Genomic DNA, 17477 nt, shown 5'->3' with positions numbered 1-17477 from the left:
GGAGAGGGGGAAGGAAGCAGACAGGGAGATAAGGGGCCTAGTTTCCACCCTCCCACACACCCCCTGAAAAATCTTTCCTAACAGCTCTCTGGAATCACACTAGTGAAGCTAATTATCATAATTACTAGGACACGATCTAGAAAAAAAAATCTGCTTTGTCACCATAAATATTCATTTCCTTCATTTGGGATTGTTGTCCAAGCAATGGCCATTCCAGAGTTCTGGGGAAACTGAGGCGTGGAGATGGGGACTGGGGGAGTGTGAGCAAGTCAGGTGGCAGCCTGACTAGTCTGTAGGGTCAAGGGTTCAGCCCCTCCCACATCTGAGGGAGGGGGGCACAGGGAAAACGGGGACAGACAAAGCCAATGGTCCCTGTTTTCAGATGAGGATATGAGGTCCCATGGCTAAGGGTCTCTCGCCCAAAGTCACACAGCTAGAATTGGGGCTAGAAGCAGGAGTCTTGTAAATGATGTTTTCGTCAAGATCTCAAGGCTCAGTATAATTTGAAAACCCCATGTCCCTAATATTGCATTCATTTCCACAGCATTCGCTACTCCTAATGGAAATTGCGGAAGGGGTGCTGCGTCTCTGCAGGTGTGCATGTTTAGGGACAGGGAATTTGAGAGATTGCAGGATAACACCATGTTCAATAGCAACATCTTGGAATTTCATAGAGCTTAGTTCCAGTCTTAGCCTTGCTCTGAATTAGCTGAGTGATCTTGGGCAAATGCTTTGACCTCTGTGGACCTCAGTTTCCTTACCTGTCTGATGGAGATTACAATAGCATCACCTCCTGAGGCTGTCTTAAAAATAAAATGAGATAATGCTTGGAAAATAACTGAACGTGGTGCCTGGCTCATAGGAATTCCTCCGTATGTGGTGGCTGGCATTGTGATTCACTTTTCTTCAGGACGTCTCCTCTTCCTGTCCCCACCCCTACAGGTGGGCTCCTTCTTCATGATCAACCTGTGCCTGGTGGTGATTGCCACGCAGTTCTCAGAGACCAAGCAGCGGGAAAGCCAGCTGATGCGGGAGCAGCGTGTGCGGTTCCTGTCCAACGCCAGCACCCTGGCTAGCTTCTCTGAGCCCGGCAGCTGCTATGAGGAGCTGCTCAAGTACCTGGTGTACATCCTTCGTAAGGCAGCCCGCAGGCTGGCTCAGGTCTCTCGGGCAGCAGGTGTGCGGGCCGGGCTGCTCAGCAGCCCAGCACCCCTCGGGGGCCAGGTGACCCAGCCCAGCAGCAGCTGCTCTCGCTCCCACCGCCGCCTATCCGTCCACCACCTGGTGCACCACCACCACCACCATCACCACCACTACCACCTGGGCAATGGGACGCTCAGGGCCCCCCGGGCCAGCCCGGAGATCCAGGACAGGGATGCCAATGGGTCCCGCCGGCTCATGCTGCCACCACCCTCGACGCCTGCCCTCTCCGGGGGCCCCCCAGGTGGCGCAGAGTCTGTGCACAGCTTCTACCATGCCGACTGCCACTTAGAGCCAGTCCGCTGCCAGGCGCCCCCTCCCAGGTCCCCATCTGAGGCATCCGGCAGGACTGTGGGCAGCGGGAAGGTGTATCCCACCGTGCACACCAGCCCTCCACCGGAGACGCTGAAGGAGAAGGCACTAGTAGAGGTGGCTGCCAGCTCTGGGCCCCCAACCCTCACCAGCCTCAACATCCCACCCGGGCCCTACAGCTCCATGCACAAGCTGCTGGAGACACAGAGTACAGGTGAGAACTCTGGGTGGAGGCATGTGGGTGCCCTCATCTGGGGACTGGGTGGCATCCCAGAGGGGACTAGGGGGTCTGGAGTCAGAGGAACCAGGGCTTATATTCTCATGCTGCCTCTCATGGCTTAGGCACCTTCAACCAGTCACATCCCTGCTTTGAGCTCGATTTTCTCATCTGCTAAAGTGGAACTCATAATTCCTACATTTGTAATAGCAGTAACTATCATGTAATAAACACCTGCTTCGTGCTGTTTGCAGTGATGGCTAGCAACTGTTGCACACAGCAATGGCTGTGTGCCTGTCACATGCTTTGCGGGCAAAATTCCATTGGATCCTCTCTACCCATTAGGTGATAGGCTTTCTTAGCATCCCCATGGTGTGGATGAGAACGAGGAGGCTTGAGGGGATTGCATGACATGCCCAAGGCTTTGCTATTGGTGAGGGGCGGACTCGGGGCCCACACTCGGGACTCCTTGTTGTGAGGCTCAGAGAGGAAATGGTGTGTGACTGTGTCCAGCTTCATGCCCCACTGGCTAAACCTGAGTCACATTGCCTCCGCACAGGGAGACCTAGTTCAGGGAGCTGCTTGTCTGATGGGTGAAACTCCCAGTGTCGTGGGGGCAGTGAGACACATAGGGACGTCGGGCTCTCCCCAGCAGACAGGTTCACTGTAGCTGCAGCCCACGGCCTGTGTTTCAGGAAGGATGTGGCACGTGGGGAGCAGCGGGATATTCGTGGGGATGTTACGTGGGAATGTGGGCTGGGACCAGAAGGTGCTATCACAGAACCCAGAGCGAAAGGTTTCTATGCCAGCTCCTCCACTACCCTGCCACAGGACGTGGGCCAGTCACATGCACCCACGTTTTTATTTCCTCCTGTGTAAAAGGCAAGGCTGGGCCCATAATTACTGTCAGTGGTGCTTACTGACTCCCTCCTGTGTGCAGATGCAGTCAAGGGGGAAATGTCGCTGAGAGCCCACCTGGGGCCAGGCCCTGAGAGGGGGGCTTCCACATCCATGCTTTACCTGGTACTCTCTGAGGTTCTCATATTCTGTGATCAAAACTGGATTTAAAGGGACATTGATGTCTTGGGCTAGGTCCCTGGGTATGTGCGCACGAGTGCATCTAGTATGCGTGTATGTGTCTATGTCCATGAAGGGGTCCAGTGTGTGTGTGTGCGTGTGTGCATGCACGTGTCTGGTGTTCATATGCATTTGTGTGCACATGTGCTTGATGTGTGTAGGTGCATGTGTGATATGAACCTCTTCCCTTGGTGTGTGTGCATGTGTGCATATGTCTGGCATATGTGCCGTGTGTGAATGTGTTTGTGCACACATGTGTTGGTATGTGCATGTATGTGTGCCCATATGGTGGTGTGCAAATAGTATACGTGTGTACACAAGTGTGTGCATCTGGAGCACGTGTGCAGGTACACGTGTCTGGTGTGGGTGTGTGTGCAAGTGCACGTGTGTGGCCGTGTCTTAAGGATCCCATGGAAAGTGCTGCTCAGAACAGTGTTGATGTAGGCCTGGCTTCTGGGAAGGGGAAGGGGAGCGAGGCTCCTTGCTGAAGGCACCTAGGATATAGGAGCTGTCCAGGACCTCAGAGGACATCCAGGCCACCTCTCTGAGCCCCAGAACACTCAGCAGTGACTGCCAATGAAGTGCTATTGACGTTAGGGCATCTTGTGGGTCAAGACTGCCCACCTTGCCAGACATTCAGCACCCCTGGCCCACTAAGTGCCTAGCACCCCATCACTGTAACAACCCCAGACTCCTGACTCATTTTACACATACTCAGAGGGCGGGGAAGCCCCAGGTACGAGACTCTGGAGCCTCTCACCTCTACTCTCCTGTTCCAGGTGCCTGCCAAAGCTCTTGCAAGATCTCCAGCCCTTGCTTGAAGGCAGACAGTGGAGCCTGTGGTCCAGACAGCTGCCCCTACTGTGCCCGGGCTGGGGCAGGGGAGGTGGAGCTTGCCGACCGTGAAATGCCTGACTCAGACAGCGAGGCAGTTTATGAGTTCACACAGGATGCCCAGCACAGCGACCTCCGGGACCCCCACAGCCGGCGGCAACGGAGCCTGGGCCCAGATGCAGAGCCCAGCTCTGTGCTGGCCTTCTGGAGTCTAATCTGTGACACCTTCCGAAAGATTGTGGACAGCAAGTACTTTGGCCGGGGAATCATGATCGCCATCCTGGTCAACACACTCAGCATGGGCATCGAATACCACGAGCAGGTAAGAGTGTGGGCAGAGGCAGGGCTCCTGCCAGCTGCTTTTCGCCTGGGGCTGGGGCCTTCTACCTCCCTCCACACCCCTCCTCCTGTGCTCAGCTTCCTCTCCATGCTGCTAGCCCGCCTGGCAGGTAGGACGGGAAGTGGGTGATGGAGCAATGCTCAGAGATTCTCTAGAGGGAGTGCTTAAAGTCTCTGAGTATGGAGGTCGCCCCGGGTAGGCCACAGGGTATGTTCTACCCGGGAAGGCTGCTCGGAGGAGGCTGGCTTTGAAGAATGTGAACAAGTGGTGAGCGTCAGCATGTGGGGAGAGGCGCGTCACTGGGAGATGTTTGGGTCTTTGGAGAAGGTGTAGTGCGGAGCGGGGGTGTTGGAGGTCCTGTGGCATCCATCTGACCCACTAAGTCCGGGTGTGACTGATTGGAGGCAGGAGGGGCCATGTAAACAGGGGTGCAGAGGGGAGGGTTGGTGCCTGCTCCTGGGTGGAATGAAGGCCTGTTGGGGTCAGGGAGGGAGGCAGTCTTTCCTGGCTTCCCGTCTGGGAGCCGTGCTGTGAACAGGGCAGCTCAGGGTGGATGAGAGTGCCCAGCATGGCAAGGGGACTTGAAGCCATCGCGTTTGAGGAATCGTTCTAAGAACCGGCATGTTTAGTGAGGAGGAGAGAGGGCTCAGCAGGGACAGGCAAGCTGTCTTCAAATATTTGAAGGGCTGTCATGTGGAAGAGGAAGCAGGCTTGTTTTGTGTGGCTGATGGCTGCAAGCAATAGGATCTGGGCTGAGGGGGAGGAGGCTTTTCTAACCCTCAGAGCTATGCAGAGACAGAAAGGGTAGCCTGGGGGACCCCACTGATCCCCCACCATGAGCTGAAGCTGCCCGCTTGTTGGGGGTCCAAGCAGGCACCATGGGTCCTCACAACTGGGTTTGGCTCCCTCTTCCACAGGGTTCTTTCCAGAAGTCGCTCCCCCTCCCCCTAGTCTGGCCTTCCAGGTCACCCCCATGGCTGATTCTTGGAAAAGGAGAGAGGCTAGCAAGCAGGTGCTGCAGTTCACGGTCCGCCCAGGCTCTGCTCTCCTGGGTGTTCTGGCCTCCCTGGGGCAGCAGGGAGGCACTGGGCCATCAGAACCCAACCTTCCCTGGTTTGGAACGAAGGCACGCACTTCCCCACCTCCGCACCCTCCCAATCAGGAGCAGAGGCGGAGGGGGCCAGAGGTGTGGAGTGGCTCCTACACCAGCACAGCACTCTGTGGAAGGGGCATCTCAAAAAGATGGTACAGGCAGGGTGGTACAGGCATGTTGGGAGCTCTGGGTTGAGGCTGAGGGGCACAGGTCAAGCCGGGTCTGGAGCAGACAGTGAGGTGTTCACTTTTCCGGGGGATTCGAAGCGACCCCCCACCCCACTGACCTCTGCACCTGCAATATTTCGAGCACCCAGCTTTTACCCAAGACTGCTCGACCTGGCCAGGTGCACCCCTCCCCATCACCATCACACATTGGCGTCCCTTCCTCTAGCCTCCACAGGGCCCCCCTCCAAGCAGCCATGAGGTGGAGAGAGAGTGGGACCCTGGCTGCAGTGCCAGCGGGTGGGCGCACATGACACCACAGTGGGCATGTTGTGTCTGGGCTGCGTGGGTGTGGGTGTGTGTGCACATGCCAACTCTGCCAGCCTCCCAGGGAGAGGTGCTCCACTCTGCCAGATTGGTGGCAGTGGGGGGTGGGCAGCATTTTCTGCTTCCGGGACCCAGGTGGTGACAGCCCCTAACCTCCCATTACTCAGGCTCCCTGAACCTCAGCCTCCTTTCCCTCACCCCTGTTCCGGCCATGGTCAGGTGCCCCTCCCCAAGGGGGCACCTCCCCACTGCCCCCTCCCTACCACTGGGGGGTGTACCCAGCAGTCCCTGCCCAGCCGATGCTGCTGGTGGAGGTTTTGATTGCACTGGGAAGAAGCTGAGTCACACAGACCCAGGGCAGATGAAGCCTTGGCAAGAGGGCTTTCAGTTAGATGTCAAGAAGGACGCCCCTTTGGAGAGAAGGCAGCAGCCTGCACCTTCAGTCAAGGTGCCTGCAGTCAAGGGTGCCTGCACCTTCTCCTTGCTCAGGCTCCTGAGGAAGGGCGGAGAGAGCCCAGGGCTCCCACTAAGTCCTCAGCAGCAGGGAGGCCTCACTCAGTGACAGCAGTGTCTGCTCCAGGGAGGGTTTTGTCCGCATACCTGGTGCTGAGGGCCCCACGGGGGTGAGTGGGAGTCCCCAGCAGGCTGGGCAGATGACTGACAGCTGCCCAGCAGGCTCAGGAGTGCGGAGAGTAAGAAGTCCCAGAAGCTGCCATGGCCCTGTGCTTGCAGGCACTGCGGCGTGAACGTCCCGCCATCTGGGCCCTGGAGCCTGAGCAGGCTGGGAGTGGGGGGTTGCCAGAGAAGGCAGCAAGGAGATGTGGGGGGCTGAGACAGAGACACAGAGTGGGCACAGAGAGGGAGACAGAGACACATGGGGGAATGGGGACGCAGAGGGAGACAGAGAGGAGACTGATGGGGACGAGACAGAGGCACGGAGGGCAAGATGGAGACGGGGGAGGACGGCAGGAAGAGAGACGCGCAGGCAGGGGAGAAAGGACATGGAGGGAGAGATGAGCCACAGCCGAAACAGACAGAGACAAATGGAACCACAGAGACACATGGGGAAACAGAGACACAGAGAGGGAGCTGAAGACAGAGACCGAGTCCCAGATGCAAATGAGGGCAGAGACAGGGCGGGATAGGGAGACAGATACTCCCCTGGAGCCGGCTGCAGAGGTGCTGCAGCGTGGAGGAGGCTCATGGCTTCCCTGTGGTGCCCTTAATGAGGCAATTGTGTCCATTGATCCCGGAATCGATTGGATTGCGGGGGAGGGGGGGGGGCGGGCACTGGAAAGGGTGTTGCTGGTGCTTCGCCAGAGGAGGAGTCCCTGCCCTCCCTCCTGGCCGTCACCACTGCCCTCCCCAGGCCCTGTCCTCTCCCACCATCCCCTGGCTGACTCATCATTCGCTTGTCCTGTCCCCCTAACCTGCGCTACCCCACCATGCTCCTGACTGAGGAAGCACCTATATGTCATACCCCACCCCGCCCGGGGCTGGCCCCATGCTGTCCTCTGTGTCCTGCTTCCTCCACCCCTTAACCACCAGCTGGAGGAGAACTGGCAGGATTGGGTTTGCCCAGAGGGCTGGTGAGGAGGACAAGAACCCAGGAGACTGAGGAGAGAGCAAGAAAATGACTTGATGTCGAAGTGTGATCTGATATGGGGCCAGCCTACATGTGTGCCCCATCCACTCAGGGCGGTACATGGAGCCCGGAACCTTTTTCCAATTCATCCTTTTGCATTGGAGTTGTGCCTAAGCAGTGATTTGCTGGTAAATGTTTAACAACCAGCCCTTCTAAAATAATAAAGTCCTGATCTGTAGCATTTGCCAATTTCCATGGTGTAAATGCTCCCACCATAGCTGGTTTTAAGCTACCAACACCATTCCACCAAATGTGGGGTTGGGAAGAGACGTGGACAATTGGTTCTCCCAAGCCAGTGAGAAACAGCTCTAGCACACCACTGGGCCCAAGGCACTGTCCTTCTTTTTAAAGAGATCACAACAAGTAAACAGTCATATTTACTTGATGTGGCACATGCTCAGAGAGGGATACGTGGAGGAGGAGCCCTTAACCCAGACCAGAGAAGGAATTCAGGGAGGGCTCCGTGTAGGAGGTGACCTCTGGGCTGAGTCTGAAGGAAGAGTAGGACATAGCCAGTGAAGGTGGGGGGTAGGGCACAGTATGAGGGCCCCGGCAGTGGTCCAGGCAGTTTATACTACATCTTCACCCCTGGAAATGGAGAGCAGAGGGCTGGGGAGAGCTGGCTGGTAGCTGGATCTGCAGGACTCAATCAGTTGGAAACGTGGGTTGAGAGGAAGCAGCAAGGATGACTCCCAGGTTTCTACCTGGGGTGGGAGCAATGTGGCTTGAGCAGATGTGGGCTGGGGGACATGTTGCATACAAGGTGCCTGCAAGCCATCCTGACCATATCCAGCAGACTGTCGGAACTCAGAAAAGAAGTTGCCTTCTCTTCTGTGTCCTGCCTGGGTCTGCACTGGGGCCAGACCTCTCCGGGAAGAGGGGAGTGCAGGAGTGGGGCCTTGGAGACACAGGAGCTTCCTAACATCTCCTTCCCGGCTCTGGGTCATGGTGGGGTGGGGGACAGGTGCTAGTCTCATGTTCCAGAAGAGGGACAACAGCATGTGGGGAGAGGGGAGCTACATGTAGCCCAGTGGTCTCCTGGGCTGTAGACGGGGAGAGGAGGGGGAGGGACCAGGGTAGATGGCCTTGCAGACTGAGAGAGGACAGGGCAGGTGATGACTCTGCTCATTGCTCACACTCTGGGGCCATCCTGTCACTCCAGATACATGTCCAGAGAGGGTTTCTATTTATAAGTGAGTGAGTTTGGCTGTTCAAGGCGAGAGAAGTTGGGGGTGGGGCAGGGGGAGGTGGTCCAGATATGGTAAGTCTGAACTTTGAAGGAGGTCGTAGACTCCTTTTGAGTTCTGCTGAAGGCTGGGGACCCTCTCCCCAGAAAATCCCCACATGCCTGGACACCCTAAATGTGGCCTTTGAGGGCAAACGTTGATGGACACCTCCCACCCCGGCCAGTCCCTTGGTCTCCAGATAGAGAAGCCCCGGCTGAAGAGCTAGGGCTGAGGACCAAGCAGAGCTTTGGGGGATGATCCTTTACAGCTGACTGGCCCCAGACATTCAAAGGCTATCTGGTGAGGGAGGGAGAGGGGCATTGTTTTGGAGATGTCTGCTAAGGTGTTCTCTTGTTCTTTTAGGCAACCCCTGGCTCCAGGCTCTCCCAGTTCCACAAACAAGGGGAGCATATCCTGTGCACAGCACACTCCAATAGAATATTAGAATATCAGGGGGTTGGGGGCTGAGCCAGAAACACCCAAGAAATGTAGGTTCTGGTGGAAAAGTCATTCTGTTTCATGGATGATTACGCCAAATGCCGCAAGAGAGGCTTCAGGGGACAAAGGAGAGCTGCTCATCCCCAGCTCTCCTTCAGAAGGGCTTCACGAAGGTGGTGGCTTTTGAACGCAGCCTCGAAAGATGAATGGAATTGACAGTGGCTTGGGTGGTGGGGGTAGGGGGAGGTGGGAGACGGAGGGGTGGGTAGGAGCAGAGAGATCTAGGTGGAGGGATTAAGGCACATGCACAGGGTGGCACTGGATGCTCTGAAGGACAGTCAGGTTTTCCTCCCTGCCCTGGCCCCGAGGTGTCTGAGCAGTGATTGATGTTAGGCCAGCGAGGAAGCCGGTGCTTCCCATAGGTGCAGGCTGGGTGGGGGAGGGCCTGGAGGCTATTTCTGTTGTTCAGATCAGAGGCAAAGAGGGCCCCAAGTAAGGCCATAGCTATGGGAACGAGGGGGTGTGGGTAGGATGCAATTTCATTGGCAGGTTCTCTGGGCCGGGGCACCTTGGTGTCCAGAGGGATGAAGGGTGGGCAAGAATCCTAGATAACCCGAAGTTTCTAAGGCAGAATCCCGAGCATGATGGCGCCGCCCAGGAAGGAGCAGGTTTGGGAGAGGAGGTGAGAGAGTTTGTTTTGGATGCACCGAGTTTGAGATGGCTGTGGGCCATCCCAGGAGGGAGATCAGGCAGACTCTGGATCTCTGGATGAGAAGCCAGGGGCTTGGAGAGATTGTTTAGTGTTGTCTACACCCCAGTGACAGCCAGAGAAGTAGGAGTGGGGGTACTGGTGGAGGGATCGGGCTTAGACTGAACTCTGAGGAATGCTGGCCTGAGGGAAGAGAGGCCGTGAAATGAGCACTGGGAGGGGGAGGAGGTGGTTGCTCAGGGTCGGGGAAGCCAAGGGAGGCTCAGCTGCTGCTGAGGCATCCACTAAGAGGAGGGATGGGAAGAGGGTCCCTGGACAGAGCTGGAGCTGTGGGGCCCAGAGTTCAGAACTGAATGGGTCTGGAGTCCTACAGAAGCTTTCTGCTTTTAGGCAGGGGGAAGGAGATTGAAGAAGTAATGGATGCAGGCATAACTGATAGGCCAGGGCCCAGGGGAGCCGGGGGCGGGGGTGGGGGGTGGCAGGGGGGAGGCGGGGGAGCGCATCAAAGTGCAGGTGGGGGAACGGCTGGCTCCCTTCCAGGAGAGGAAGAGAGACAGTGGGATGCACAACACAGAACTCTTTGGAGGAGGGACGTGGAGCCCCCCATGTAAGCCTGCAACGAGGGGCCAGGTGGGGAGTAGGGCTGGGGGCTGCAGAGTCCAGAAGGTTTCAGGCAGCTCCTGGGGGAGAGAGGAGACCTAAGAAGGGAGGAACCAGGGACTGTGAATAAAGGCATGAAACAGCCATGCGGCCACCACCCACAGGGAATCACTTGTCCAGCCAGCACATGTTCGTGCCTCTCTCTAGCGATACTCAGCACTTCCAGAGCTGCAGAGGAGAGGAGGAGGGCAAGGGCACTTACCTGGGCTGGGGCTGGGCAGGGCAGGAGCTCTTGAAAGTCTTCGTCAGAAGGGCAGCCCTTATGTGGCCTACTGTGACCCACCATGGGCTAGACGCTGTCCAGGGGGACCAGGCACAGGGGCTGCAGCTCCGGCATTTTATTATTTATTTATTTTAAGAGATGGAATCCTGATCTGCCCCCTGGGCTGGAGTACAGTGGCTTGATCATGGCTCACTACGGCCTGGAACTTCTGGGCTCAAGCGATCCTCCCACCCCAGCCTCCCCAGTAGCTGGGACTACGGGCACCTGCCACCACGCCTGGCTACAGCTCCAGAATTTTAAGTAGCAGGGGCCTTGGGTCAGCCATCTTGAAGCTGAGTGGGCACCCTGAGTGTGCTGTGCCTAGGTAGCTTGTGTGTTTACTTTCGAGGGCTTTGGGGAGCTAGGAAATATCATGTCACCTACACCCCAATGACAGTGGGAGAGGTGGGAGTGGGGGTGCTGGTGAGGGGAATAAGCTTAGAATGAACTCTGAGGAATGTTGCCCTGAGGGCAGAGAGGCAGTGACTGCGGCTAAAGCATCTCCTTGGCATTGCCTCTGATTAGGAGGCCCTGGGGGCACCATGACACCTAGCAGTGTGCCCAGTGGGCAGGAGGGCACAGGAGGGGGGATCCAAACTGGAGAGCTTCCCGGGGCTGGGGAAGACCAGGACCATAATCTACATGATGAGGCCTGTGAGATTTCCAGGAAACCTCCTGCCACTGAGGTGTTCCCTGACTTCCCACACCTCCTTGAAGACTTGCCTCCCACTGACCCAGTGACCCTCACTGCCTCACTGCAGCCTGCCTGCGCCCCTGTCCTGGGTGGGTGGGAGCAGCAGGCAGGCCCCTCAAAAGCAGAGGTGAGGTGAGCTGAGGAGTCTGAACAGAAGAGCAGAGATTTCAGGGTCAGTGGAGCAGGTGGAAGCTGGGGCGATGGCGGCTGGCTGGGGTGGGGCTTGGGCAGAGCAGGAGTGACTGGTCCAAGCCTCTGCTCAGCTCTGACCAGGCCTGTGCAGCCCCTCATACCCTCTCTGCAAGAGACACATCACTGTCTGCCAGAGCTGGCTCTCAGGCCTCCTGCCTGGACCGCTGCAGTATCCTAATCGGTTTCTGTCTCTACCTTCCAAGCCGTCCACACGCTGCCACCACTGCAGCCAGATTAATCTTCTTAATACACTACTTTGCACATCTCCTCCCTCCCTTCCCAACCCCCAGGGCCTCAGTGGCAGCATGGTAGGCAGAGACCAGTCCAGAGGGGGCAGAGACCAGTCCAGAGGGAGCAGAGGAAGGGTGTTCCACCTGGCCCTGCCGACCTTGTACCCTTCTCTCCCACCAGCCCCTCTCACCCTCTGATCTGGGCAGACAACTTGATTCTTGGTTCTGCACTGTGCCCTGCATACCCCTTCCCTTGCTGTCCCCAGCTGGGGACACCCTCCATGGACATCCTCCCAGGCTGTCCTCCCCACTGGCCCACTGACCTCAGCCGGGATTGAGCTCCCGTGGCTCCTGGGTTTTGCCCCCAGTGTGGTGTTTAGTTGCAGCCTTGCAGATATCGGTCCTGCCTTGTGTGAGCTTGGCCCTGGGCTGGGGTTTCTCACAGCCTTTCACTCCTTTGTTCTGTAGGGCAGCCTCCCAGGAGGTAGTGTTACCCTGTTTAACAGAAGAGGCCACTGGGGATCTGAGAGGCAAAGGGACTTGCCCAAGGTCACATAGGAAGAAAGTCTCAGAGTTGGTGGCACCTTTCTAACACCAGTGTTTGGCACACAGAAGGCACTTTTAGGGCTAGCTGATGGAGCAGCTGTGAGGCTTGGGGAGCCCTGGTGCTGGGAAGTACTGAGTAGCTTACCGCTGCTGCAAGGTGACAGCTGGAGAGGAGGGGAGGGGAGGTGTTAGGAGATGGGAGATGGAGATTTACAGTCAGCATCAACACAGACAAGAGACCTGGGGCCTCTGGGTGGGATAAGCTCAGGCTGCCTGGCCTCATTTCACAGAAACCTCCACTGGGCCTTGACATCTGTGAACAGCAGGAAGGATGCAGGCTAGACCTGGGAAGGGACTTCCACAGCTGGGGATGGCCAGTGAGGGGAGGCTGGCTCCAGCCTGATGAGTTTGTGTGCTCTCTGTGTGAGCTCTGTCTGGGTATATGGTGGGGGCGATGTTGTGGAAAGGCTCTTGAGGGCAGAGATGTAGAGGGAGGCACAACGGACCTGGCTCTGCACCTCTCCAGGAGGGTGATGTGACCTCCATCAAGGCACCACACCCCTCGGAGCCTCAGTTTCCCAAACTATCTAGGAGGCTCACAGCCCTCCCTTGTTTGTTGTGAGCAGGGAGGAAATGAAATCCCAGGAGGAGGTCTTCAGCCTAGTTGGCCTGTGGTGGGCACTGCCAGATGTTGGCTCCACTCCTGCCCCTTTTCAGCCGTAATTACAGCTCCGGTCCCTGGGGCAACCTTGTTGCTAAGATTGTGTCTCTATGTCCTCATCCTGCATTCGCAGATCGTTCCCAGCCTCCAATTTAGTAACTTGGACAGACCTGGCTATCTGGGGGAGGAGGGCTCTTTTTCTGTGGCTCACTGGAGGGAATACCAGGGCCCTGGAGAAGAAGAGGCATTGACCCTAAGTGTTGCAGGGAGACTACAGAGAGCAAGGCAGGGCCGAGGGAGTGCGCCAGGCCCCTTTCCACCTGCATCAGGCTGCCCTGCTTCTCCAGGCCTGGAGTCACTTGGCTGGGCAAGAGAGGGGTTCCAGCCTTTGCTGGCACAGCCCTTGACAAGGGCCAATGAGGCAAGCCTTATGGGGCGGCAGGCCTCGCAGGAGCCTGGCATCATCCTTCTCCATAAGCCTCTCGGTAATGTGCAGGAGAGTGAGGTGTGCACGTGTCCACAAGCCGTCAGTACAGACTCCTGAGAGCCCCATGGATAACATCGGGGAGTGAAGAGAACAGTCTCCTTCTCCACGCACAGTAGTAGTCGTACTTTTAGAATTCACTGATTGAGTAAATACATGACGTCAAAAGCTACTGTGTTTTCAGCAACTTTTAAAAGAATGTTTCATTAATTTTTATTTTTAGCAGCTTTTTGGGGGTATAGTTTATATGCCATGAAATTTGCCCATTATAAGTGTACCTCGGCTGTGTCTTCACATCGAGTTGGTCTTTATTCCTAGAGCTCTGTTGATTTGAATATAATTTTAGAAGACACGTTGTGTATTCAGTCCACCGTGTATCTGGATTCACAAGCCCCTCACCATCACCGTGGCTTGGTTCCAAATCCTGACTGTCTAATATTCTTGGAGTCAGAGGGATGTGGGATTGGGCCCCACCCCAGCTCTTCCTGCCCTGTGACTTTGAACTGGTCACCCTCCATCTCTTGGCGTCTTTTGCCCCTATGAGACTAGCATGGCAGGACTACTGTGTGAATGGCATGAGGGGAGGTGCATGGTGGGCCAGAGAACCCATAAAACATCATACCTGTGCGGTCCATGTTCATTTTAATCTAATCCAAGGCCCAAAAACACGGCGAGTGGCAGAGTGACAGGGAGGAGGGTTCGCCGACTCCCACTCCTTGGCAGACTGGACTTGGAAGCACAGAGTGGGGGGATCCACTTGGCCAGGTGGGGTCTGAGCCCGGGGCTTTATGTGCATTGATCCTGGCCCCACCCCACCTCCTGTACTGTGCTCACGCCGGAGACACTAATGGCCCCGTGTGACCCGGCTAACCAGGTCAGGTGGCAGTGCCCCCACTCACAATCCACGGAGCTACGAGTTACTTGAGATCTGCTGGAGCAACGGACTCTATGCCATACCGGCCCCCACGACAGCCACTCCCACTCTGCACAGCTGGCTCTCTGCCTGCCTGCTGGCCCTGACTGTGCCCCCAGGCCTGCCTTTGACCAGTCTGAAAGCTTACCTCTCTGAGTAGCTGTTGTCCCTGAGGCCCCCAAATGCCGCTCACCTGCTAGTCAGAAGCCCCTTGTTCTGAGTCTCTCCACCTCCCACCCAAGCTGGCTGCACAAACTAGGGCCATTAGGATGCCTTTTGGTGTCCTCAGGCCTGGCTGCGGGCTTGGTTGGGCCACTGGTCAGTGAGACAGTGAGAAGCATGGAGAGGTGTCTGATGGAATGAGGGCCTCATTTGATTGTTTCATTAACCCAAACTTTTTGAGCAGCTACTATGGACTTGGCCTCTGCCCTCCAGGCCAGACACCTACTTTGTCCAGACATCCATCAGGTGGACAGTGGGGTCCATTGAGCCAACCATATCTCTTCTTGCTTCCCCAGCCCTCTGCCTGGCCACACCCCTCCCTTCTTCAACCAGAACCAGGCTGAGGTTGCTCATGATCCCCCCACCCTGAGCCACGCCACCTAAACCCTTGCCTGGGGAGACTCCACAAACCCTTAGGCGTTCAAGTGCTGCCTCTCTCCCAACTAAGCCTTTCTCTGTGTGTTCACCCCTCACCTTTTCTCCCCTGAACTCCTGGACTTGCTGCCTGGATAATTTATTTTGGCACTGAAGCATTTAAGGCCTCTTGTGGTTATTCAGCCGTTTTGTGTGTGTACAACGTGTTTCTAGCAGACACTGAGCTCCTGGGAGTCAGGGCGTGTGGCTGGCATGTTTTTGCAGCTCCTTTAATGCCTGGTGCATTGCTAGGCACTTCATGTTGAAAGCGAGGTCACTAGTGAGCTGGAATGGCAGATGAGACAGGGTTCGTCATTAGTCCTTCTGAGGACTCTCTAGGGTGCATCCTCGGTCCCAGTCCCAGACTTGGGTAGGGAGCATGAAAGGAATTACCTCTGGTGTTTACATTTGGCCAGAGAGGTTGAGAATCTTGCTGAAGGTCACACAGTGAGTGATAGGATAGGCTGAGAATTAACCCGGGTGTCCCAGGCTCAGGCTGAGGCTCCAGGTGTCTCCTCAACTGTGACAACCCTTCCTGGATGTCTGGGTGTCTTCCTTCTGCCTATCACCATGTGTGTGACTGGGAATGCATGCATTTCTCTCTCTCTCTCTCTCTCTATGTGTGTGTGTGTGTGTGTGTGTGTCTGGAAGGAAGCAAGAGTAGCCAACAGTTGTCCAAGAGAAAGCTGCCAAGTCCACAGAGTAATTGTGGAATACGTGTGACGTTGTGTGGGGCTTGGTGACCGGGTGTGCCTGTGAGGCCTTGGCGATCACCCTCTGACATCCGTCAGCGTTGTCGTGCTGCTGGCCTGGGCCCACTAGGCTTGCATTATAGCCTAGGTCAAGATGGGCCATGCAGCTCCAGCAGGAGATAGGGCGGAACCCACAGCACAGGCCTCCCATTGAGCCTGTGGCCCCTGAATCTGAGACCCAGAGCTAGGGAATAGCTGGGGCTATGGGTTTCACGTGGCCCTTTCCTGGGGCCCCTGCCCCTGGGTGCATTTCCTCCTGGAGCCTTTGGGGCAGGGTCCTCCCCATGGGCCTGAGCATCCAGCAACCCCTCCGCACAAGCTTGCTGTTCCTGCTCCTCCTCTCTCTGGTGTCCCATGTTTGGAGGACTGGATCGAGGGGCTCAGCGGTAAGCCAGCTGCCTCACATCCCACCCTGCCCTGCAGCCCGAGGAGCTTACCAACGCCCTAGAAATCAGCAACATCGTCTTCACCAGCCTCTTTGCCCTGGAGATGCTGCTGAAGCTGCTTGTGTATGGTCCCTTTGGCTACATCAAGAATCCCTACAACATCTTCGATGGTGTCATTGTGGTCATCAGGTATGACTACCCCCTGGCACTGACTCTCACTTGAGGAATGCTAGCAGGGGTGTCTTGGGGCCAGGGGCCATGCCACCTATTCCCCTGGGGTGGAGGGGTCTGGAGTCAGGCCCCACTGACCTCACAGGACCTGCCACTCCTCCTAGGTGGGGGGCTGTCTGTGTCCCCATGCCCCCTCCATCTCTCTCTTGGCGCCACCTTGCTCCTGTGGACCTTGGGCTCACCTCTTCATTGCCCAGGCCCCTCTTTAGTCTCCTCTCCCCACTTCTATCTCTTGTCCTTGACCCCACCCAGGCCTGGGATGGGCGAGGGTTGGAGATTGGCTTTACAGAGGAGTTGGAAGAGTTATGAGGCCCAGCCAGCTGCCCGGCTCGAAAAGTGCTTGGAAATCATCTCAGACACCAGCAACTTGCTTTAGGGTTTCCAAGACCTTGGGAAAATGCTCCGTCCCTGCAAGGCCTGGGGCCAGGAGAACCACTTTATTGCTTTTGGAATTGGCTTTAGATTTCATTAGAAGAGAACAAAGCAAATATTCCATAACTTGATGCAGTTGCATTGGCCAGATTTAGGGAGGGGGTTGTCTGCTGCCAGGATGTGATCTCTGGCAGGGAGGAGAGGGCGGAGGGGGCTGGGGCTGTCACCCAAATCCTCACTATCTTGGAGGCTCCTGCTTGGAGGTCTGGGGGCCCACCTGTGCCCCATTTTCTCTCGATGTGCCCGCCCAGCCAGGCCCTTGGGTGCTACTGAGTCTTCTCTGAGGGAGTAGGGGGAGAGGGTGAAGGTGCAGGGGGCTCAGGCTGCCTGCCCCCTTTGCAGCGTGTGGGAGATCGTGGGCCAGCAGGGGGGCGGCCTGTCGGTGCTGCGGACCTTCCGCCTGATGCGCGTGCTGAAGCTGGTGCGCTTCCTGCCGGCGCTGCAGCGGCAGCTGGTGGTGCTCATGAAGACCATGGACAACGTGGCTACCTTCTGCATGCTGCTCATGCTCTTCATCTTCATCTTCAGGTGAGGGCGGCATGGCACCTTGCCGGCTGAGAGACCGGCCAGGCTGGGGGCAGGAGGGCCTGAGGGGTGAGGAGCACTGGGCTCTGATCCCTAGCTTGTGGCCCCCTTGTGCCAACAGCATCCTGGGCATGCATCTCTTTGGCTGCAAGTTTGCCTCTGAGCGGGATGGGGACACCCTACCAGACCGGAAGAATTTTGACTCCTTGCTCTGGGCCATCGTCACCGTCTTTCAGGTGTGAGGGTAACAGGGCAGGGCGTGGACAGGGGCGGTCAGGTGCCCCTAGTATA

General features: G+C 56.8%; 1 protein-coding gene across 8 annotated transcripts in view; it reads left to right on the top strand.

Moving 5' to 3' along the window:
• The window catches only part of CACNA1G (calcium voltage-gated channel subunit alpha1 G), a 66440-nt gene that overhangs the window by 14002 nt on the left and 34961 nt on the right, over positions 1 to 17477 (top strand). For 7 of the 8 annotated variants that reach the window (XM_054546560.2, XM_054546561.2, XM_024234487.3 and 4 more), the window contains 5 exons: positions 943 to 1726; positions 3586 to 3962; positions 16036 to 16187; positions 17004 to 17189; positions 17308 to 17422. In XM_054546560.2, the coding sequence (XP_054402535.1) occupies positions 943 to 1726; positions 3586 to 3962; positions 16036 to 16187; positions 17004 to 17189; positions 17308 to 17422 (1614 nt within the window). The remainder of the gene's footprint in view (positions 1 to 942; positions 1727 to 3585; positions 3963 to 16035; positions 16188 to 17003; positions 17190 to 17307; positions 17423 to 17477) is intronic. The other variant, XM_054546556.2, reaches the window with a different exon arrangement.

Source organism: Pongo abelii, chromosome 19 (genome assembly GCF_028885655.2).
Source record: "Pongo abelii isolate AG06213 chromosome 19, NHGRI_mPonAbe1-v2.0_pri, whole genome shotgun sequence".
Taxonomy (NCBI): Eukaryota; Metazoa; Chordata; class Mammalia; order Primates; family Hominidae; genus Pongo; species Pongo abelii.
This window is presented reverse-complemented; position numbering and strand designations above follow the sequence as displayed.